This window comes from Pelophylax lessonae (genome assembly GCF_965119305.1).
Source record: "Pelophylax lessonae genome assembly, chromosome: 4".
Lineage (NCBI taxonomy): Eukaryota > Metazoa > Chordata > Amphibia > Anura > Ranidae > Pelophylax > Pelophylax lessonae.
This window is the reverse complement of record NC_138771.1, coordinates 176,416,559-176,440,747: the sequence shown is the minus strand read 5'-3', so window position 1 is coordinate 176,440,747 and position 24,189 is coordinate 176,416,559. Positions and strand designations below refer to the sequence as shown.

The window sequence follows — 24,189 nt, the reverse complement described above, 5'->3', positions numbered from 1 at the left end:
GTAAGCACCAGGCATACATTAACCCCTCCCTCTCCAATAAAATTAACCCCTTCCCTGCCAGTGTCATTTTTACAGTAACAATGCATATATATACCACTGATTACTGCAGTAATGTCACTGGTACCCCCAAAAGTGTCAAAAATGTCAGTCAAGGGTCCGATCTGTCCGCCGCAATGTCGCAGTCCCGAAAAAAAATAAATAAATAAATAAAATCGCAGATCGCCGCCATTACTCGTAAAAAAAACAAAAAACACCAAAAATGACAGAAATCTTTCCCTTAGTTAGTAAACGCAATAACTTTTGCGCAAACCAATCAAAATATGCTTATTGTGATTTTTTTTTACCAAACATAGGTAGCAGAAAACAAATTGGCCAAAAATTTAAAAAAAATTAGATTTTTACATATTTTTTGGGAGGAATTTCATATAAAAAAAATGTTAAAAATATTATTTTTTCAAAATAAACGCTCTTTTTTTGTTTATAGCGCAAAAAGTAAAAATCGCACAGGTGATCAAATACCACCAAAAGAAAGCTCTGTTTGTGGGAAAAAAAGGACGTAAATTTCGTTTGGGTACGGCGTCGCACGACCGCGCAATTGTCAGTTAAAGTCGCACAGCGCCGAATCGCAAAAAGTGGCCTGGACGTAAGACAGCAAAATCCTCCGGTGGTAAAGTGGTTAAAAAATAACAGTGCTGATGTTCCCACTACATACAGTACTATGGTAAGTGTCAGTTTTAGATTAGCTTCTACAATGATCATGCTGTTCTGGAGTTTGTCACCTTGCAAACAACACAGCAAATAAAAGTAGTTCTACTTTAGCATACCTGAGCTTTGAGAAGTGCCATTGTCTCAGCATCTTCCGTATGTTTGTTGACTTCTTCCTTCAGCTCATCGATCTCTAGCTGTTTTTTAGCCAGAGCTTTTTCACATGCATCCAGCTTTCCTAAAACATTTGTCCACTGCGCTTTTGGCACCTTCTCGGCCTGCACAAAAAAGAAAGCGCAATCAGTGATATTATGTGATGAAAAAGTGCCAATTTTAATTGTTTAGTTTTAAGGATAAAAGACTGTAGAGAAAATAGATTTGTGACAAATATTGTTTAACCACTTTAGGACTGCATGTCCGCATTGTACCTGTACATCGCTGCCTTCTTCCGGGTTCAGGGTGCGTACCTCCGGTGTGTTTAGACACAGCGGAACTTTGTCAGCAGATGCCAGCCAATAATTCAAGGTCGAGACCTACTGATTAGCTGTGTCCAATCAGCCCAGAGCCCTGTATTAACAAACCCCGGGGCGCTGTACAGAGGGAACAATCTCTTTGTTTCTAAGGAACAATTAGATTTCTTTTTTTTTTGTAAAACCGGCATATAATACACACATTAACACTTGTTAGGCGCACACTTAAACCCTTGATTACCCCCCCCCCCCCAAATGTTAACACCTTCCCAGCCAGTGTCATTAGTACAGTGAGTGTGTATAGTATGATCACTGTATAAGTGGTGATGTCAGTGTCAATAGTCTGTTCCCACCCAGTGTCAGATTGTCCGCAGCACTATCACAGTCCCACTATAAGTCAACAATCACCGCCATTACTGTTCTAAAAAATAAAACGAAAAATCCTATATATATATATATATATATATATATATATATATATATATATATATATATATATATATATATATATATATATACATACATACACACACATATACACACATATACACACACACACACACACACTAGTTTGTACATGCTATAAACTTTCACACAAACCAATCACTATACACCTCTTGGGATTTTTTTTTTTTAAACCAAGACATGTAGCAGAAAACATTTTGGCCACATTGTTTGAAGAAATTAGATTTTTTATTGGATAGATTTTGTAGCAGGAAATAGTTTTTTTTTTCTCTTCACAATTTTCAGTCTTTTTTGTTTATATAACAAAAAATAAAAAACCCAGTGGTGATCAAATACCACTGACACCAAAAGAAAGCTCTATTTGTGTAAAAAAAAAAAGAAAGAAGATCTAAAATTTTGTTTGGGTACAGTGTAGAATAACCGCACAATTACCACTTTAAGTAGCGCAGTGCTAAAAACCAATAAATGGCCTGTCATATAGGGGGTAAAATCTTCCAGAGCTGAAGTGGTTAAAAATTGGGACATTTTTAAAAAATGTGTTTTTTTTATATTTGCTAGTGTTTTAGAATATATAAGCACTTTAACATTATCAGTTAACACTCAGACCACTGCTTACTCGCAGCTAAAAACCTTATCCGGAGCCACAAAATGCCCAGTACCAAGCACTTGGAAGGATTCATCAGGGGACAGCAGCTCACTTTGCTGGTTAGCTGATGTGTGTATAGCACTAATCAGGACTGGAGATCACAGTGTGGGCACTTTCTCTGTAATCCTTGACCATAGATGGAACATTGTAGAAGTGACGAGTTATCCTTTTCCACATACTGTAAAAAGGGTCAGCTGTTAGAGCCACGAGCCTATGTAACTCTTTGGTTGGCACAATGTATTACTTTTTATTATTTTCTACCTACAATAGAACAATGTATGGGATGTGTCATTCAGCAACCTCCTGAGTCTTTTTTTAAAAAAAAAAAAAAAAAACTCATCCAGTGAAAGCACTCATGTACAGTAATGCACTCAGCTGGGGCCTTAAAGCCATACAAGAACTACAGGACTTCTTCACTACTGGTGACTTCTGTTTACTCCTAACAAAACAATTTATTGGTTGACACTCAGTACCAGCCCTTGCCTGTTATTTAGTTTACATTTCCTTACAGTATTGTAAAAGCTTTTCTGCAGTGCCGATACTGACCCATGCCTGGTGCATGGTGGACATCTCCTGCCTGCCCAATTCCATATTTCTAATTATTCACTTCACCCCTTTCCTGCCCAGGCCAATTTTCAGCTTTCAGCACTGTAACACTTTGAATCACAATTGCGTGTTCATGCTACACTGTACCCATGACATTTTTATCATTTTCTTGAGACAGAACTTTCTTTTGGTGGTATTCAATCATCGCTGGGTTTTTGATTTTTTGCCTAACAAAAAAAAAAAAAGGAATTTTTGTAAAATCTTACCTGTAAAATTCCTTTCTCTGAGTCCTCCGACAGTCGCCGCCTCTTCATATTCGTCACATATGGGGTATTAGACTTTGCTCCGAAGGAGTAGCTAGGCAACAGAATATGTTAACATTAAAGCTTTTAACATATCCCACCCTCAAGGGGTGGTCCCCTCAGTCAATACCCTCCTACTTCCTGCAACCATATCTCAGTTTCAGTGGAATAGCAGTAGAGTATACAACCAAACCCCAAAAGAGGGGCGGGGGCGGCGACTGTCGGAGGACTCAGAGAAAGGAATTTTACAGGTAAGATTTTACAAAAATTCCGTTTTCTCTTACGTCCTCCGACAGTCGCCGCCTCTTCATATTCGTCACATATGGGGACGTCCCAAAGCAGTGCAAACATGAGGGGTGGGAAACGCATCCGCGCCGAAAGGCAACGCAGTCTCCGCATCAAAGAAAGGAACCTTACCAAAGGAAGGAAACCAGCTGGGCTACAGGAAAAACAAGTGCTCAACAGGAGCAACAACCCAGGAAAAGACAAATAACCAGGGGATAAAAAACTTATCCCAACAGCCAGAGGTCCCCAACAAGGGACCCTAGGGAACTGCCGCACTAAGAACCTTGCGGCCAAAGGAAGCATCCGCCGATGCCTGAACATCTACTTTGTAGAGTTTGGTGAAAGTGTGCACGGTCGACCATGTCGTCGCCTTACACACCTGGGCTACAGAAGCCCCATGACGACAGGCCCAAGACGTACTCCGAGATCTAGTAGAGTGCGCCTTCACAGGCACAGGGGGAACCTTCCCCTGCAAAGCATAGGCCTGTTCAATGGTCTGCCTGATCCATTTGGCGATGGTAGAGGCCGACGCCGCCATGCCCTTCCGAGGACCCTCGGGAAGAACAAACAAGGAGTCCGTCTTTCGAAAAGACTCAGTCGATTTAAGGTAAACCCTTATCGCCCGAACAACATCCAAAGAATGTAATCTCACCTCCTTTGGATGTTTAGGCTTCGCGCACAGCGAAGGCAAGACAATATCCTCATTAAGATGGAATTCCGAAACTCGCTTCGGAAGAAAAGAAGGATTAGGTCGCAAGACCACCTTATCCAAATGAACAACCAGATACGGAGACTTGCAGGACAAAGCCGCCAGCTCCGACACTCTGCGAGCCGAAGTGATCGCAACCAAAAAGGCGACCTTTTTGGACAACATAGACAACGAGATCTCCCTGATCTGTTCAAAAGGAACACGTTGCAATACAGATAGAACGAGATTCAAGTCCCAAGGGGGCAGAGGATCCCTCCTAGGAGGAACCAGATGCCGCACTCCCTGAACAAAAGTGCCAACCAAGGAGTTGGAAGCCACGGGACGTTGAAACAGAACGGCCAGCGCAGACACCTGACCCTTTATCGTAGCCAGCGCCAAACGCTGATCGACACCCGTTTGAAGGAAGGACAGCACTCGGGAAACAGAGTACGTGCGGGGTGAAAACCCCCTGGACTCACACCAGGCAAAATAGGCCTTCCAAGTACAGTAATAAACCTTCCCCGAGGAAGACTTCCTTGCGTTGATCAAGGTATGAACGACCTCTGGGGAGAGACCCTTCTCCCTCAGGACCTCGGTCTCAACAGCCAGGCCGTCAAAGCCAGCGACTGTAAAGCAGGATGGTATATCGGTCCTTGAGACAGGAGATCGTCTCGAAGAGGCAGACGCCACGGGGCGTCGACCGCCAGATTCACGAGGTCTGCGTACCAGGACCGGCGAGGCCAGTCCGGTGCCACAAGAATCACCGTGCTGCGTTCCGAATGTAACCTGCGAAGGAACCTGGACAGCAACTGAATCGGTGGAAACGCGTACATCAGCCTGTACTGATGCCACGGGGCCACTAACGCGTCCGACGCGTCTGCCCGAGGGTCGCGCGTCCTTGCCACGAACCTTCTCACCTTGTTGTTGAGACGAGACGCGAATAGGTCCACATCTGGAAGACCCCACTTCGCGCACAACATCTGGAAGACAGCCGGGTGGAGAGACCATTCCCCCTGATCCAGGGTCTGGCGACTCAGATAGTCCGCCTGCCAGTTCTCCACCCCCGGAATGTGAACCGCCGTTATCGCCGGGACATGAGTCTCGGCCCAAGACAGAATGTCGGCCACTTCTCGAGCCGCTCGGGCACTCCTGGTGCCCCCTTGGTGGTTGATGTAGGCCACCGCCGTGGCATTGTCCGTCTGCACTCGAACCGGACAGCCCTGTAGTCTGTCCGTCCAACGTCGAAGGCAGAGACGTATCGCTCGCAGTTCGAGAATGTTGATCGGAAGGGAGGACTCTTCCTCCGACCAAATACCCTGGGCGGACAGAACGCCCAGAACACCACCCCAGCCCGACAGGCTGGCATCCGTGGTGATTACCGTCCACGAGATAGGACGAAACGACTTGCCCCCGGACACCATCAGGGACTGGAGCCACCACAGAAGGTCTCTTCTGGTGCGATGACTCAACGAGATTCGAAGATCCAGAGATTGAGGTCGCCCGTCCCACATGGACAGGATCTCCGCTTGGAGACCCCGCGTGTGAAACTGGGCGAAGGGAATCGCCTCGAAGGCCGAGACCATCAATCCCAGACATCTCATGCACGTCCGCAGAGACGAGTGCGGAACGTCCCTGAGGGACCTGACTTCCTCCTGAAGAGCTCTGAGTTTGTCTTCCGGCAGGAAGACCTTCGCCTGCACCGAGTCCAGAATCATTCCCAGGTAGGGAAGACGAACCGACGGACTCAGTGTCGACTTTGGAAAATTTATCGTCCAACCAAACTCCTGCAGAGTTTGCATCGTGACAGACAGGTCCTTCTCCAGACCCTGGCTGGTCGCAGACCGAACCAGAATGTCGTCCAGATACCCCAGGACAGAAATGCCCTGGGCCCTCAATAATGCCAGAACCGGTGCAAGCACCTTGGTGAAGACCCGCGGAGCCGAGGCGAGACCAAAAGGCAACGCCACGAACTGGTAGTGATCCTCCGCAATGGCAAATCGAAGGTACCTCTGGCGACCCTCGAAAATGGGGATGTGAAGATACGCATCCTTCAAATCGATGGAGGCCATGAATTCCCCCGGAACCAGGGCAGCCACCACCGACCGCAGGGATTCCATGCGGAACTTGCGAACCCGCACAGAGCGGTTCAGAGCCTTCAAGTCCAGAATTGGACGAACCTTGCCCTCCTTTCTGGGCACGGTGAACAGATTGGAATAAAACCCCCGAAATCTGTCCCGATGAGGCACCGGAACCACCACTCCCTGAGCCCTCAGGTCCCGCACCGCCAGGTGCAGGTCCCGTAAACGCTCTGGAGACAGTTGAAGATTTGAGGGAAAAAATCTGCTCTCCGGCCGAGACAGAAAACTCGATCTTTTAACCAGATCGAACGATCTCCTGAACCCATCTGTCCCGCACGCGGGCCAACCAGGGCTGAAGAAAACCGAGCAAGCGTCCCCCCACCCCAAAACTGGGTGAGGGCGCCCCTTCAGGCCGCACTGTTATGGGCTGCGGATCCGGATTGACCGGACTTCTGTTTACCAGACCAGGGCTTCTTCTGAGAGCCTTGACCTTTGAACGGTTTGCCCTTGTAGTGCGACCGAAAGGCACGAAAGGACCCCTGAGGGGGCCGAAAATTAGCATGCTTCTTCCCAGAAGCCCCCTTAGCCTTGGGGAAATGGGGCAAGAGAGTGCTCTTACCTCCGGTGATCCCCTTAATCAACACATTCAAGGACTCCCCAAAAAGGCGAGACCCATCATAAGGCAGATTGGCTAAGGTCTTACGTGAAGACTGGTCCACCGACCAACATTTCAACCAAACCAGGCGGCGAGACAACACCGCCACGCTGTGCACACGTGCAGCCAACGGGACTAGGTCCAAGTCCGCATCACACAGATACATGACACCCTGGTGGATTTGATCCACCATATCCAGGGTCGCCGGCGAGGCCGAATCGGCCACTAGGACGCGCCTAAGCATCTGCGTCCAACTTGCGACCGCCTGGGCCGCCATGAGAGAGGCAAACAGAGCCTTAAGCATAGAACCCGTAACAGAATAAGTATGACGGGCAAGAGACTCCAATCTCCTATCCGTGGCATCACGGAACACAGGGGAATCCTCTGCAGGAATCGCAGTGGATTTGTTTAAAACCGCAATTGCGTGATCCACTGGGGGTGGCACACACCACCTTTCATCAGTGGAAGGCGAGAAAGGATAACGCAGCTTGAACCTACTTGGTACAGCAAAAGGTTTGCGCAGATTGCGCCATTGTTCCTTAACAGCGCGCTGAAAATCATCATTGCAGGGAAAAACCTGCGGCGTCCTGCGTTTTCTCTGCGTCCCATAAGCCGCCAAGGTAGCGGGAGGACACACTTCATCCTGCAAACGCAGCGTTTGTTTTATGGAAGCAATCAATTGATCCATGATTGCAAGCTCTTCAGGCGAGCCAGGGGGAGAATTATCAACCCCTTCAACTTCAGCCTCCACCTCGGACCCCACTAGATCCAGGGAGGAGCGGGACCCTGATAAGGAGGCCCCCGCCATAACAGCCCCATCACCTTCACCCTCAGAATCAGAGGAAAGAGAAACTCTGGGTCTTTTAGTAGATTGAGCAGCCACCAGCATCTGCACCTGAGCAGCAAGGCCAGCCACAATAGTGGCTAAATCCCCCCCTGGGGGGGGAAACAGCGGTCCCCTGGCTTTCCACCAAGGCGGTAGGAAATTTGCCCTCCTGAGAATCCATTGCCCCTACTACAAATGCCGGATAATAAAGGGTTAACTGCCCCTTTAACAAGCGCGGCAAGCGCAGCCCACCGCACCACACACAAGCACAAGCACAATGAGACCCCCACAGGGCCAATAAAACTGACACAGGCAATGGACAAGAAGGATATAACCTGAGGAGACCCTCGCCGCTGCTGCTGCCTCGATCGGTGTTCCTGGAGAAGAGGAAGTGATGCTGCCAGGGCGCTCTATGAAAGCCTATGGGAGGCTACAAGAAAATGGCCGCCATGCATGTAGAACATGCGGCCGGAGCGAGTGTAGGCAAAATGGCGCCGTTTGGCACCGAAACCGCCGCTCCACAGTACAGTAATGCACACATGTCATCCATGTATAAAAAACATGTCAGATCGCCGCAGCGATCGCTGTATAGTGCCCAAACATGCCCCACAGCACCCAGCTTCTCACACTGACAAGGCTGACACACACAGTGTCACACAGCTCCCCCCCCCCCTTGCAGCCCACAGCATGCAGCCGAGTGATAGGGAGACAAACAGTGTGAACAGAGGCAGGTTACACAGTTCCAGACTGACACCCCCCCAGACAGACAGGTCCCCACATAGATACACTTACCTCACAATGGCGTGGGGGACCCGCACAGGCGAACAAGCCGCTGCACATGAGGCAGGGAGAGTCACATACAAGACACACAGAATGGGGGTTAAGAAACCGAACAGCGTCCAGTGAGGTAGCCACCTCACCAATCATCCCTGCACCGAACAGGGATGGGTCGTTCACAGTGCCAGGAGCGTTACCTGGCTGAACGCTCGATGGCAGGCTGGGAAGCCACTGACCCACGACCTGCGACCAGGGGGATCAGCCCGAGACCCAGCCCGCATGATCCTCTTCATCCGAAGAACTAACTAACGCTGACAAAAAGAACAGCTAAGTAAAGGTAGAGAGAAAACTCAAACAAAAAATCAAAAAAGAAGAAAGAGTCTGGGGCACAAAGCCCCAGCACAGAGAGAGCCAGCCACTCCTGACAAGCTAGACATTGAAACTGAGATATGGTTGCAGGAAGTAGGAGGGTATTGACTGAGGGGACCACCCCTTGAGGGTGGGATATGTTAAAAGCTTTAATGTTAACATATTCTGTTGCCTAGCTACTCCTTCGGAGCAAAGTCTAATACCCCATATGTGACGAATATGAAGAGGCGGCGACTGTCGGAGGACGTAAGAGAAATATGGTTTTCTTAGTTTCGGTTATGAAATTTAGCAAATAAGTTTTTTTCTCCTTCACTGATGTGCACTGTCTGATGATCAGTGTAAATGTCCTCTGTCACACTTGCCAGTTACCGGCTCTCCTCACGCTGCGACAGCGTGTGAGGAAAGGAATGCCAATAACCAGCAAGTTTGTTTACATGTGATCAGCTGTGACTGCACACATGGGGGTTTCCCATTTAAAATAGCGGTGACCATGAAAGTGGAGCCCTGTGGGTGGCGATTTTGGCAGTGGGAGCCCCTCCTCATCCCCTGGTGCAGACTCCTGGATCTTTTCACTTCCTGATCGCTGCACTTGGAGTGCAGTTTATCCTGGTGGCTGCAGGGGCCCGTTTCTGCTGTGTGTTGAGTCTAGCGGGGTTCTCTCCCTCTCTGGTGCTTTGTGACTGGCGACCGGGTGGGGATGCCAGCATGGTGGGGGTTATCCCTTTGCAGTGTTTTACACTTTTTGTGGGGTCCCCCTGGTGACTCATGTAGTCTTTGGAGCACATTTCCCCACCTGACCCCCCCTCTCTGAGGTTGCGGGCCCCCCCCTGGTTCCCAACCATCCATCGATGCACTGACGGAGTCCTTTGTGTCCTGGGCAGAGGTGGCTTTCGGGGAACGGGCTAGCAAAAAGCACCTTCCTCTGACTCATCAAATCCTCAATCTGATTTGGCCCCCGCGGACGTGGATCACCCTGCTGGGTCTGCGACCACACGCCTGGAATCCTCAGATAGGGAGGATGATTCCTCCACATCTGCAATCTGCGCAACCACGCATGAAAAGGCACTGGTGAAAGCACTGATTGTATCTGTGCGTGAGACTTTGAAGAAGATGGAGGACACAGCTGCGACGGAGGCGCAGGTTCCCTCTGGCAGTCACAAGAGCGGCAAAGGTGTTTCCTTTTCCCGCCTATTTTGACAGAATTGTCGCTAAAGTGTGTGTGTGTGTGGGGGGGGGGGGGGCAAAGCGTCCCCTTGGGGTCCCTAAGCGATTTACTAAGCGTTACCCCTATGAGGAGTCCCTTATTAAGAAGTTGATTGTTCCACCGGTGGTGAGACCTCCGATTTCCAGATTAAACAAGGCAACTATGATTCTGGTTGAAGAGTCCCCGGCCTTTAAGGATCCGGCTGACAGGAAGACGGAGGCTGTGGCCCCCAATACGTACACTCTGGCTGGTTTGACACTGAGGCCAGTATTCACTTCTACGGCTCAACAGAAAGGTGCAGAGGTTTGTGGCTCGGTCACGGGATCCTCTGGCGGACGCCACAGATGGGCTGGTGGCCCTGTGGGGTCAGTATTGTCTGATTTACGCTTCCCTTCTGTCAAGCTTCTGCCAAGACTTCTACGCAGGATCCAGGCACAAGGGATTCCGGTCATCTTAGTGGCTCCAGACTGGCCTCACTGATCGCTGATGTTCCTTGGAAGCTTCCTCTCAGGGAGGATCTGCTGTCCCAAAGACCAACCTTCCATCCAGCTTTACAACCGCTGACTTCGACGGCTTGGCTGTAGAACACCAGGTGTTGATGGATAGAGGTTTATCTGAGTCGGTGATTCCAACGCTGCTAAAAGCTAGGAAATCTACTACTAGGTAGATCTACTATCGTAGATGGAAGACGTACATTGCGTGGTGTGAATCTCTTGGGGTTTATCCTCGCTCCTTCTCGATGGCTCAGATCTTAACCTTCCTTCAACGGGGATTGAACAGAAATTGGCCTTGAGTACCATCAAGGGCCAGGTTTCGGCTTTGGCGGTCTTCTTCCAAGGACACTTGGCCACACTCCCAGGTGTGTACCTTTTTTCAGGGTGTCCAACGTTTGGTTCCTCCAGTGCAGTCTCCGTTGCCGCCTTGGGACCTCAATTTGGTGCTTTTGGTCCTCCAGAAGCCCTCCTTTGAGAATCTTCAGGAGATTCCCTTGCTTACGCTGTCTCAGAAGGTGGCCTTTTTGGTGGTTATCACCTCTGCGTGCAGGGTGTCCGAACTGGCGGGGTTATCCTGTCGTTCACCTTACTTGGCGATTCACAGAGATAAAGTGGTTCTTCGCCCCTGTCCGTCTTTCCTCCCAAAGGTTGTCTGATTTTCATTTGAATGAAGACTGTGTTGCCTTCCCTGTGTCCCAAGCCAAAACATTTGAAGGAAATTGCCTTGCATGGGGTCGGGGCAATTAGGGTGTACCTGGTAGCTACGGAGTCTTTTAGGAAGTCAGACTCACTATTTGTACTCAGATGGGCCTCGGAAAGGGTTATCCGCGTCCTCTGTGACCATTTCCAGATGACAGAAGACAGACAGTTATTCAGGCCTATTCTATCAAGGGTCAGGTTCCTCCTTTTCCTGTTAAGGTGCACATTACTCGAGAACTTAGTGCCTCCTGGGCCTTCCGTCATCAGGCGTCAGTGAAGCAGGTTTGCAAGGCGGCCATCTGGTCGTCAGTGAACACTTTCACAAAGTTCTATAAAGTTCTGTGGATGCTTCTTTTGGCCACAAGGTTTTGCAGGTTGCTGTTTAGAGGACCTGATCCTCTGAGGATGTATTGTTTTTTTTTTTCAGGTGGGATTCAGTTGTTTTGGTTGAGCCCCTGTTGCCTGGTTGGCTACGGTTTAGCCTGGGGATTTTTTTTTCCGGTTCCCACCCCTCATGTTTAACACTGCTTTAGGACACCCCAATGGTTATGAAGATCAGGAGCTGTGTCCGTCAATGAACGAAAGTGAAAATGGGATTTTTTACTTACCGTAACATCCATTTCTCTGATGATCATTGAGGGACACCAGCACCCACCCCCTCTGTGGAGTTGTAATTATTCTGACACTGCTTGTAACAAAACTGAGTACCTATAGCAGGGAGAGGGAGTATACCCCCTGGGACTGCCCATAGGCATAGCCAGATTATTTTTCTGCCTATTGTCCTACTTCTGTAGGGGGCAGTATAACCCAATGGTTATGAAGATCAGGAGCTGTGTCAATCAATGAACATCAGAGAAATGGATTTTACAGTAAGTCAAAAATCTCATTTTTTTTTTTTTTTAATTCTGTTAGATTTGCAGGATAACAAAATGGTAATTAAAGGTACATTCATCCACCATAAGAATGGTCTGCCCTACGTGCTGCAAAGTAGCTCATGGAGAATTCTGCTGCAATATGGTTTGTGTGTTTCTTTACCAACAAAATGCACGTTTCCCCATCAATGTTTGGGGTGTTATTAAAAATTAATGGCACTGCAAGCATGAGGCACATTTTTTTCTACATGCGTTCTACCAACATGCAGATGTGAATAGAACCTAAGAGATTGTTCACATCACATGCATTTTCGGTACAGACTTGAAATAATTTGTACATGAGAAAATGCACCAGAAAGTACAGAATTCTTGATTTTTTTTCCCAGTGTAACCTCAACATAACTCATATTTGTGAATAGTCCCCATTGAAAAAAATTGATTTTCTCATGCCAATGCTTTTTTACCTGCAATGGAACATGCAATAAGACACATCACAGTGCACCAAGTGTAAATAACTTAATTAAGTATGAAAGTTCGCACAGGTATACCATTCTTCATTCAACAGACCAGTCCAACATAACCAATCATCTGACTATTTTTTTGACATACTCAAAATAGCAATACTATGAACATACATTCAGGGCCCACTCAGAGCGGTTTATTCTGGTGTGTTGTGTTGACATGCATTTTGTTTTAACTTGCACTGCATTAAGGCAGCCCATTGAAACGAATAGGCTTACACACTAGAAATGGAACATAGATTCAACATGCACCATTTTTCCTGCTATAGCACACTATAACACACATAAGGGGGTTATTGTGTTTTGGTGCGCTGCAACATATGTGCATCAGAGGTGCATTTAAAATGACCTGCTATGCACTTAACGTGCATTAATGCGCATGTACTGCAGTGCATCACACTCCAGGTCTGCATGGTGCCTTAAAATACCTGAACAGATCACAATGTAAAGATATGGCATAGTACATTTCAAGCAATCAAAGCATACAATATAAAACAGCAACATTTCATGATCTTCATAACATAAACAGACATGTAAACATGTACCATGAATTTACCTCTGCTTTTTTCAACAGCTCGTAGTCCAATTTCTGTTTGTCAAATGATTCCTGCAGAGCAGACATCAGCCTCCTTTTTAAAATAAAGAGAAGTGCAAGTCATTTGTAAATTAGATTATATAAGACAAAAACAGGAAGTGTAATAAACCTAAGTTTTTCTGAACAAAAATATGAAAACTGGAATAAAATGGTAGATAAAAAACATGAATGTATTGGTTTTGCAATCATACTGATTAGACCGCCACTGGTTTGAGCTAGGCATTCTAGGTCAGAACACACTTACTTTTGTTCTTCAATTTTGCTCTGCTCCATTTTGATTTCGGACTTCAAGCTCTCTACTTGGAGCTCCAATGTCTGGACAGAACATAGAAGTTTCTGTCTCTCATTCATATCAAACTGGTTATCTGCAAGCTTCTTATCAAGAGACAAACATCTGGAAAGTAGAGAAAAAGTGCCATGTTAAGACTAAATAAGTGTGAAAGATAGTCATTTCTGAATTGCATCATATAGAATAACGGAATTTTTGTAAAATCTTACCTGTAAAATTCCTTTCTCTGAGTCCTTCGACAGTCGCCGCCCCTCCATATTCATCACAATGGGGTTATGACCTTTGCTCCGTAGGAGTAGCTAGGCAACAGAATATGTTAGTACAAAGACTTTTAGCATATCCCACCCCCAGGGGGTGGTCCCCTCAGCTCATGACCCTCCACTTCCTGTATCCAACTCAGTTTCAGTGGAATAGCAGTAGAGTATATAACCAACCCCAAAAGAGGGGCGGGGGTGGCGACTGTCGGAGGACTCAGAGAAAGGAATTTTACAGGTAAGATTTTACAAAAATTCAGTTTTCTCTTACGTCATCCGACAGTCGCCGCCCCTCCATATTCATCACAATGGGGATGTCCCAAAGCAGTGCAAACATGAGGGGCGGGAAAAAAACAGCCGCGCCTAAGGCAACGCCGTCACCCATCAGAGAAAGGAACCTTACCAAAGGAAGGAAACCAGTCGGGCATGAGAAAAAAACACTTGCTCAACAGGAGCAAGAACCCAGGGAAAAACAAAGAATCCCAAACAGCCAAGGAGCCCGCAACAAGGGCTCTAGGGAACTGCCGCACTAAGAACCTTGCGGCCAAAGGAAGCATCCGCCGATGCCTGAACATCTACTTTGTAGAATTTCGTGAAAGTGTGCACGGTCGACCAAGTCGCCGCCTTACACACCTGGGCCACAGAGGCCCCATGACGACAGGCCCAAGACGTACTCAGAGATCTGGTAGAGTGCGCCTTCACAGGCACAGGGGGAACTTTCCCCTTCAAAGCATAGGCCTGTTCAATGGTCTGTCTGATCCATTTGGCGATGGTAGAAGCCGACGCCGCCATGCCCTTCCGAGGACCCTCCGGAAGAACAAACAAGGAATCCGATTTGCGAAAGGATTCAGTCGATTTCAGGTAAACCCTGATCGCCCGGACAACATCCAAGGCGTGCAGTTGCACCTCTTTCGGATGTTTAGGCTTCGCGCAAAGCGATGGCAAGACCATGTCCTCATTGAGGTGAAAGTCCGAAACCCTCTTCGGAAGAAAAGAAGGATTAGGTCGCAAGACCACCTTGTCCAAGTGCACGATCAGATACGGAGACTTGCAGGACAAGGCTGCCAGCTCCGACACTCTACGAGCCGAAGTAATAGCCACCAAAAAGGCGACCTTCTTGGACAACAAAGACAGCGAGATTTCCCTGATCCTTTCAAAAGGATCACGCTGCAACACGGACAGAACTAGATTCAAGTCCCAAGGGGGTAGAGGGTCCCTCCTAGGAGGGATCAGATGTCGTACCCCCTGCACAAAAGTGCCAACCAAAGAGTTAGATGCCACAGGACGTTGGAAGAGAACGGCCAACGAAGACACCTGACCCTTGATCGTAGCCAGCGCCAAACGCTGGTCAACACCCGTTTGGAGGAAGGACAACACCCTAGACACCGAGTAAGTGCGAGGTGAGAACCCCCTGGACTCGCACCAGGCAAAATACGCCTTCCAAGTACGGTAATAGACCTTCCCCGAGGAAGACTTCCTCGCATTGATCAAAGTGTGAATGACCTCAGGGGAAAGACCCCTGCACTTCAGGACCTCGGTTTCAACAGCCAGGCCGTCAAAGCCAGCGACTGTAAAGCAGGATGGAAGATCGGCCCCTGTGACAGGAGATCTTCTCGAAGAGGCAGACGCCACGGGGCGTCGATCGCCAGATTTACGAGGTCTGCGTACCAGGACCGACGAGGCCAGTCCGGTGCCACAAGAATCACCGTGGTTGGTTCCAAGTGCAACCTGCGAAGGAACCTGGACAGCAATTGAATCGGTGGAAACGCATACATCAGTTGGTACTGATGCCACGGGGCAACCAACGCGTCCGACGCAGTTGCCCGAGGATCGCGCGTCCTTGCCACGAACCGTGGTACCTTGTTGTTCAGACGAGACACGAACAGGTCCACCTCCGGGAGACCCCACTTCGCGCACATCTGGAAAACATCCGGATGGAGGGACCATTCCCCCTGGTCCAGGGACAGACGGCTCAGATAATCCGCCTGCCAATTCTCCACCCCTGGAATGTGAACTGCCGATATCGCCCCGACGTGCGTCTCGGCCCAAGACAGAATGTCGGCCACTTCTCGAGCCGCCCTGGCACTCCTGGTGCCCCCTTGGTGATTGATGTAGGCCACCGCCGTGGCATTGTCCGTCTGCACTCGAACCGGACAGCCCTGTAGTCTGTCCGTCCAACGTCGAAGGCAGAGACTTATTGCTCGCAGTTCCAGAATGTTGATCGGAAGGGAGGACTCTTCCTCCGACCAAATACCCTGGGCAGACAGAACGCCCAGAACACCACCCCAGCCCAACAGGCTGGCGTCCGTGGTGATCACCGTCCATGAGAAGGGACGAAAAGATTTGCCCCCCGACACCGACGGGGACTGAAGCCACCACAGAAGATCCCTTCTGGTCCGATGGCTCAACGAGATCCGAAGATCCAGAGATTGCGGTCGCCCGTCCCACCTGGACAGAATCTCCGCCTGGAGACCCCGCGTGTGAAACTGGGCGAAGGGAATCGCCTCGAAGGCCGAGACCATCAATCCCAGACACCGCATGCACGTCCGAATGGACGAGGACGGATCGTCCCTGAGGGACCTGACTTCCTCCTGAAGAGTCCTGAGTTTGTCGTCCGGAAGGAAGACCTTCGCCTGGACAGTCCAGAATCATTCCCAGGTAAGGGAGACGAACCGATGGGTACAGCGTTGACTTTGGAAAATTGATCGTCCACCCAAACTCCTGCAGAGTCTGCAACGTAACGGACAGATCCTTCTCCAGACCCTGGCAGGTCGCAGACCGAACCAGAATGTCGTCCAAATACCCCAGGACCGAGATGCCCTGGGCTCTCAACAAAGCCAGAACCGGGGCCAACACTTTGGTGAACACCCGTGGAGCCGAGGCGAGACCAAAAGGTAACGCCACAAATTGGTAATGATCCTCCGCTATGGCGAATCGAAGGTACCGCTGGTGACCCTCGAAAATCGGGTAGTGAAGATACGCATCCTTCAAGTCGATGGAAGCCATGAACTCCCCCGGAATCAGGGCAGCCACCACCGACCGCAGGGATTCCATGCGCACCCGCACAAAGCGGTTCAGCGCCTTCAAGTCCAGAATCGGACGCACCTTGCCCTCCTTCCTGGGTACGGTGAACAGATTGGAATAGAACCCCCGAAATCTGTCCCGATGAGGCACCGGGACGACCACTCCCTGAGCCCTCAGGTCCTGCACCGCTAGATGCAGATCCCGCAAACGCTCCGGGGACAGTAGAAGATTTGAGGGAAAAAATCTGCTCTCCGGTCGAGAGAGAAACTCGATCTTGTAACCAGATCGAACGATTTCCTGAACCCACCTGTCCCGAACATGGGACAGCCAAGGCCGAAGGAAACAGAGCAAGCGTCCCCCCACCCCCGAGCCGGGTGAGGGCGCCCCTTCAGGCCGCACTGTTGTGGGCCGCGGAACCGGACTGACCGGACTTTTGCTTACCAGCCCACGGCTTCTTGTGGGAGCCTTGACCCTTGGATGGCTTGCCCCTATAGTGTGACCGAAAGGCACGAAAGGACCCCTGAGGGGGTCGAAAGGAAGCATTCCTCTTACCAAGAGCCGTCTTAGCCTTGTGGGATTGGGGCAGGAGCGTGCTCTTACCACCCGTGACCCCCTTAATTAAGGTATCTAGGGATTCACCAAAAAGGCGAGAACCATCATAAGGCAAGTTAGCCAAGGTCTTACGTGAAGATTGGTCCACCGACCAACACTTCAACCAAACCAGACGGCGGGACAACACCGCCACACTATGTACACGTGCAGCCAACGGAACCATATCCAGGTCCGCATCACACAAATACATGACACCCTGGTGGATTTGATCTACCATATCCAAAGTCGCCTGTGGGGCAGAATCAGCCACCAGGACGCGTCTAAGCACCTGCGTCCAACTAGCGACAGCCTGGGCCGCCATAAGTGAAGCAAATAAGGCTTTCAACATGGAACCCATAATAGAGTAGGTATGACGGGCAAGGGACTCCATCCGCTTGTCCGTGGCATCCCGGAACACCAGAGTGTCCTTAGCAGGAATCGCAGTGGACTTATTCAAAACCGCTATCGCATGATCCACCGGAGGTGGGATACACCAACGCTCATCAGTAGCGGGCGTAAAAGGATAGCGTAGCTTAAACCTACTTGGTAAAGCAAAAGGCTTGCGTATATTACGCCATTGTTCTTTTACAGCGCATTGAAAATCATCAGTGCAAGGAAACACCTGCGATGCTTTGCGCCTTTTCTGCGTCCCATAAGTCGCCAAGGCAGCAGGAGGACATTTTTCATCCTGTAAACGCAGTGTTTGCTTGATAGAAGCAACCAGATCATCCATGAGTGCAAGCTCTTCAGACGAGCCAGGGGGAGAATTATCAACCCCTTCAACCTCAGCCTCCATTTCTGACCCTATAAGGTCCAGGGAGGAACGGGACCCCGACAAGGAGACCCCAGCCACAGCAGCCCCATCACCATCACCCTCTGAATCAGAGGAAATTGAAACTCTGGGCCTTTTTGAGGATTGAGCAGCCACCAGCATTTGCACCTGAGTCGCAAGGCTAGCCACAATCGCAGCCAAATCCCCCCCTGGGGGGGAAGCAGCAGTCCCCTGGCTTCCCACCAATGTGGCAGGAAATTTGCTTTCCTGAGAATCCATGCCCCAAATTGAGTACAAGTATATGGGTGACCGCCCCTTTAAATAAGGCGCTGCGAACGTAGCCCACCGCCACACAAGTACACTCACACCAGGGACCCCCACAGGGAGAAGGTATACTCAGGCAAGGATACAGGGAATAGAGGGAAAAAACCTGGAGAGACCGCTGCTGCTGCTGCCTAGATCGGTGCTCCTGGATGAAAGGAAATGCTGATATGCAGGGCGCTCTATGAAAGCCTATGGAGGCTACAAGAAAATGGCCGCCATGCATGTGTACCATGCGGCCGGAGCGAGCACAGCCAAAATGGCGCCGAAACCGCCCCTCCCACACCTCATGAAGGTGAAATGAAAATACACCATAAGTCATGAATAACATGGTGGACCGCCGCAGCGGCGCTGTAATGTGCCCCAAGCATGATAGCATCAAGCCCCACAGCACACAGCCGTTCACACAGGCAGACTGACACAGAGTGCAGCACAGCCCCCCCCTCCTTGCAGCCCACAGCATGCAGTATGAGAGATAGGGAAACATCAATAGTGTGAACACAGGGCAAGGTAACACAGTCCCAGACTGACACCCCCCAGACAGACAGGTCCCCACATAGATACACTTACCTCTTACATGGCATGGGGGACCCGCACAGGTGAACAAGCCGCTGTACATGAGACAGGGAGAGTCGCATCCAGGACGCAGCAGAAGGTGGGTTGAGAAACCGCACAGCGTCCAGTGAGGTAGCCACCTCACCCTAGCATCCCTGCACGGAACAGGGATGGGTCGTTCAGAAAACTCAGGAGCGGTACCTGACTGAACGCTCGATGGCGGGCTGAGAAGCCACTGACCCACAACCTGCGACCAGGGGAGTCAGCCCGAGACGCAGCCCGCAGTATCCTCTTCATCAGAAGATCTAACTAATGCTGGTAAAAATAACAGCTAAATAAAGAAAGAGAGAAAAAACTCAAATAAAATCAAAAAAGAGAGAAGGCTGAGACAAGTGTCCCAGCATAGAAACATCCAGCTACTCCTGACAAGCTAGACATTGAAACTGAGTTGGATACAGGAAGTGGAGGGTTATGAGCCGAGGAGACCACCCCCTGGGGGTGGGATATGCTAAAAGTCTTTGTACTAACATATTCTGTTGCCTAGCTACTCCTACAGAGCAAAGGTCATAACCCCATTGTGATGAATATGGAGGGGCGGCGACTGTCGGAGGACGTAAGAGAAATATTGATTCCTTCTAGTATTTCTTGACACTGACGGTAGTATTTGAATGAGTGTAAAACAAAGTGGCTAAGTGGTCAGCACTTCCACCTGACAGCACTAGGGCCGTTGCCCCAACCTCAGCACTACCTGCCTGGAGTTTGCATGTTCTCCCTGTGCCTGCATGGGTTTTCCCTCACTCCAAAGACACGCCGACTGGTTAATTGGCTCCTAGATAAATTGGCCCTAGTATGTGTATGTATGTGAGTTAGGACCTTAGGATTGTAAGCTCAGGGACATCAGGGAGTGATGTGAATGTACAATATATATGTAAAGCACTTTGTAAATTGATGGCGCTATGCAAGTACCTGTAATAAATAAATACTACTAGTTTGCTCTCTGGGTTTTAGGGCATGTGCTGATAAAATATTCCAGCAATCTGGTATATATCAATGATTCTGAAGGCCAATATATACGGTTGTGTAAGCCCCCATTCACACTTGAACATTTTGCTGCTTAATTCCGTACGCCTTAATATGCTCAACATGCATTCATTCTAATTGTTCCTGTACACCAGGGGTGCTTAATCAGCAGACCCGTGCCCTCCTGCTCTGGAATGGCAGGTCGGCAAGCCCAGATTGTGGGCTGCCGACCCCCCCATCCCAGAGCATCATAGTGGATGGAGCAGGCGCTGGAGGAAGCAGGTGGCTGCGACGGGAGCAGGAGCCACATAAGCTGATGCTTCCTTTATAGTGCCAGCTGATGTCCCAGGTGAGGTGCAATTGGTATCACTTCCCATGGGTTAAGAACCTTTTTAACAGCCAGTGATGCCATCAGAAACGGAAAAATCAAAGGTCAATTCATTAAAAATCAGTTTGGCAATGGGCATATTATGTAATAAACATTGTAGTTTTGCAATGGGCATATGAGCACTTTGAAAAAATTGGATTTTTGACTTACCGCAAAATCCATTTCTCTGATGTTTATTGACAGACACAGCTCCTGATTCTTCTTAAAGCGGTAGTATCCCGCTTTTTGACACTTTTACCTACAGGTAAGCCTATAATAAGGCTTACCTGTAGGTACAAATAATATCTCCTAAACCGGCACGGTTTAGGAGATATTTACAGTGCATGCAGCCGCTCGCGCGAGCGGCGCATGCGCTCTGAAGGTCCGGGGGGACCTTCAATTAAGTTGCCGGGAGCTTGCGGGAGTGACGTCATCGCGGCTCCGGCCAATCATCGCGCCGGAGCCGTCTCTATCGGCCAATCAGCGCGCCGGAGCCGCCGAACCCGGAAGAGACGACAAGGGATCATGGCAGCGCCCGCAGCGATGTCCGGGGGTCCGTGTCGGGGCTTCGTTTTAAGGTAAGTTACACATAATGGGCTAGTATGCGATGCATACTAGCTCATTATGCCTTTGTCTTGCAGGTTTTTTTTTTTTACTTTTTTTGTTATAGGGTTTACAACCGCTTTAACCATTGGGTTATAGTGCCCCCTACAGGAGTAAGACACTAGGCAGGAAAAAGCTTTACTACATCTATGGGCAGTCCAAGGGGGTATACTGCCACTCAGTTTTGTTACAAGCAGTGTCAGAAGAAAGTCAACTCCACAGAGGGGTGGGTGCTGTCGGTCAATGAACATCAAAGAAATGGATTTTAGGGTAAGTCAAAAATCCTATTTTCTCTTTCGTTCATTGAGGGACACAGCTCCCGATTCTTCTTAACCATCGGGACATCCCAAAGCAGTGTGAAACATGAGGGATGGGAAAACCAGCAGAAAAAAATTCCCACTATAGCCAACCAGGTAACATGGAGCTCAACCATAAACAACTGGAGCTCACCTGAAAAAACAATACACCCTCAAAGAGGACCGGGTCCTCTAAACAGCAGCCAGCAAAACCGTGCGGCCAAAAGAAGCATCCGCAGATGCCAACACATCCACTTTATAAAAACTTTGTAAAAGTGCACTGACGACCAGGTGGCTGCCTTGCAAACCTGCCTCACTGATGCTTTATGCTGGAAAGCCCAGGAGACACTAAGCGTCCTAGTAGGGAAAAGTAGGAACCTGACTCCTGATGCAATAGGCCCACCGTCTGTCTGATCCATCTGGAAATGGTCTCAGAAGAAGCGTACAACCCTTTTGTGAGGTCCGTAAATCAGCACAAATAGAGTGTCTGACTTCCTAAAAGACTCCATAGCTGCCAGGTACACCCTAATTGCCCAGACAACATCCAAGGCATGCAAGGAAATTTTCTTCGGAAGTTTAGACCTGGGACACAGGGATGGCAACACAAGGTCTTCATTCAAATGAAAGTCAGAGACCACCTTAGGAAGGAATGACGGACAGGGGCGAAGCACCACCTTATCCTTGTGAAATCACCAATAAGGTGGACAGGATAATGCCACCAGTTCCGACACCCTGCATGCAAAGGTGATAGCCACCAAAAAAAGCTACCTACTGGGGCAGCGTCAGCAGAGAAACCTCCCAAATATTTTCAAAGGGAGGCTTCTTTAGAACACCACATTAGGATCACAGGGTCGCAACGGAGCCCACACTGAAGGAACCAAATGACGGACACCCTGAAACCATGTACGCACCGGGGAGTGTGTGCCAAAGTTCATTGGAAAAAGACCGCCAAAACCAATACCTGGCCCTTGATGGTGCTCAAGGCCAATTTCAGGTTAACCCCCCTTGAAGGAAGGTTAATATCCGATCCACTGAGAATGAGGATGAACCCCAAGAGAATCACACCACGCAATGTACGTCTTCCAAGTAGGATGGTAGATCTTCCTAGAAGTATATTTCCTAGCTTTTAACAGCATAGGAATCACTGACTCAGACAAACCTCTATCCATCAACACCTCCATCCTTTAGCAACAGGCGTTCAACAGCCAAGTTGTTAAAGCCAGCGACTGTAAAGCAGGATGGAAGATTGGTCCTTGGGACAACAGATCCTCCCTGACAGGAAGTCCCAAGGAGCATCGGCAACCAGCCATACCAGGACCGGTGAGGCCAGTTTGACCCACTAGAATAACAATCCCTTCTGCCTTGATCCTGCACAGGAGTTGTGGCAGACGTTTGAGAGGGCTGGAACAAAATCGGTCAGCCCAACTTAGAATGCCGGCTACTTACCGAGGCACCAGGACACTTCTTGTGATTGACATAGAGCACGGCTGTGGTCTATGTCAAATTCGTACCTGGTGACAACTGTGCAGTACAGGGGGAGAAAGGATTTTCCCTGTCGAAGTGCCGGAGAACAAAGCTAGAGACCGTGGATCCTTGTCCCATTTCACCAGAATCTCTTTAGCAGAGACTTTGTGAAGGGTGGACACCATCAGGCCTAGGACCTGCATGCAAGCCTGGAGGGATGACCGTCTGCTGAACAACAGAAGCTGAATTGCCTCCTGCAATGTCTGCAGTTATTCCAGAGGAAGAAACATTCTGGCTGAGGCCGAGTCCAGAGTCAGACCCAGATAGTCCAGTTTTTGTGGACAGAACCAAAGCAGACTCCTGAAGGTTTAGATCCTAACAAACTCCCTCAGAGTTTGCAGAGCAATCTCCAGCTGTCCTTTAGAGCAGTCGGAGACTTCGCTATCAGAAGATCCTTTGGGGGATAAGACTTTGATCTCGTATCCTGACCGAATAACTTTGTGGACCCTCTTGTCCTGTACCAGGGACGTTCATGGATCCAGACAACAACGAAGACGTCCCCCCCACCCCAGATACGTGTGAGGGAACACCTTCATGCAAAGGCAGCCTTGTCCGCAGGTCTAGAAGAGTCCGCTCGTGGCTTGCCAGACCGGGTCCTCTTGGAACCTCTGGTGGAGGCCCTAACTTTTGATCCCTTGCTCCTCACTAGGCAGAAAAAAACTGTGTACCTAAAGCTGAGAGTGGGAGTATACCCCCTGGGACTGCCCATAGGCGTAGTCAAGCTTTTTCCTGCCTAGTGTTCTACTCCTGTATGGGGCAGTATAACCCAATGGTTAAGAAGAATCAGGAGCTGTGTCTGTCAATGAACGAAAGAGAAAAATGTTTTTTTAGGCTGCTTTCACAGTGAACTGTGGGTGCAGTGCACCTGCAGCTTTCCTGTGGGTTAGCTGCACTGAGCGTCATAGACTTCCATTATATCTTCAAGGTTTAGTGCGCTTTCTGAAAGCGCACCAAAAACTTCTAAATGCAGTGTGCATGTTCAGAAAGTGCACCACACTTGCAAGATATAAGTCTATGGCAAAGTGCAGCTAAACCTAAAGAGCACTGCGCAGCACCATCCGTGCGGGTAAACCACAGTGCATCAGTGTGAAAGCAGACCTAGACCCCTTTCACACAATCAGTTCGTTTTCTTTTTGGTTGTGATTAAACAAACACCCAATAGACATTGGTCCCACTAAAAATGATGATCCTGATAATCGTTTAAAATCTTCATTATGCTATTCAAAATTCAGAAAAATGTATTTCTTTGTGGCCCGCAACCGGTTACCAAATCACTTAAGTGGCCCTCAAGAACCCCTGCTGTACACACTTGTCACCCCTCTTGTACACACTTGTATACTGTCACCCTGTGCTCTATGCCCTACGCTCATTAAAGT

At 49.2% G+C, this 24,189-nt stretch overlaps 1 protein-coding gene across 1 annotated transcript in view; it reads right to left on the bottom strand.

Annotated features, from left to right (window-relative positions):
- OPTN (optineurin) overlaps positions 1 to 24,189 on the bottom strand; it is a 64,486-nt gene that overhangs the window by 12,486 nt on the left and 27,811 nt on the right. The window contains exons 8-10 of the mRNA XM_082256806.1: positions 13,442 to 13,591; positions 13,159 to 13,231; positions 825 to 983 (exon numbers count right to left, since the gene is read on the bottom strand). Coding sequence (XP_082112932.1) covers positions 825 to 983; positions 13,159 to 13,231; positions 13,442 to 13,591 — 382 coding nt within the window. The remainder of the gene's footprint in view (positions 1 to 824; positions 984 to 13,158; positions 13,232 to 13,441; positions 13,592 to 24,189) is intronic.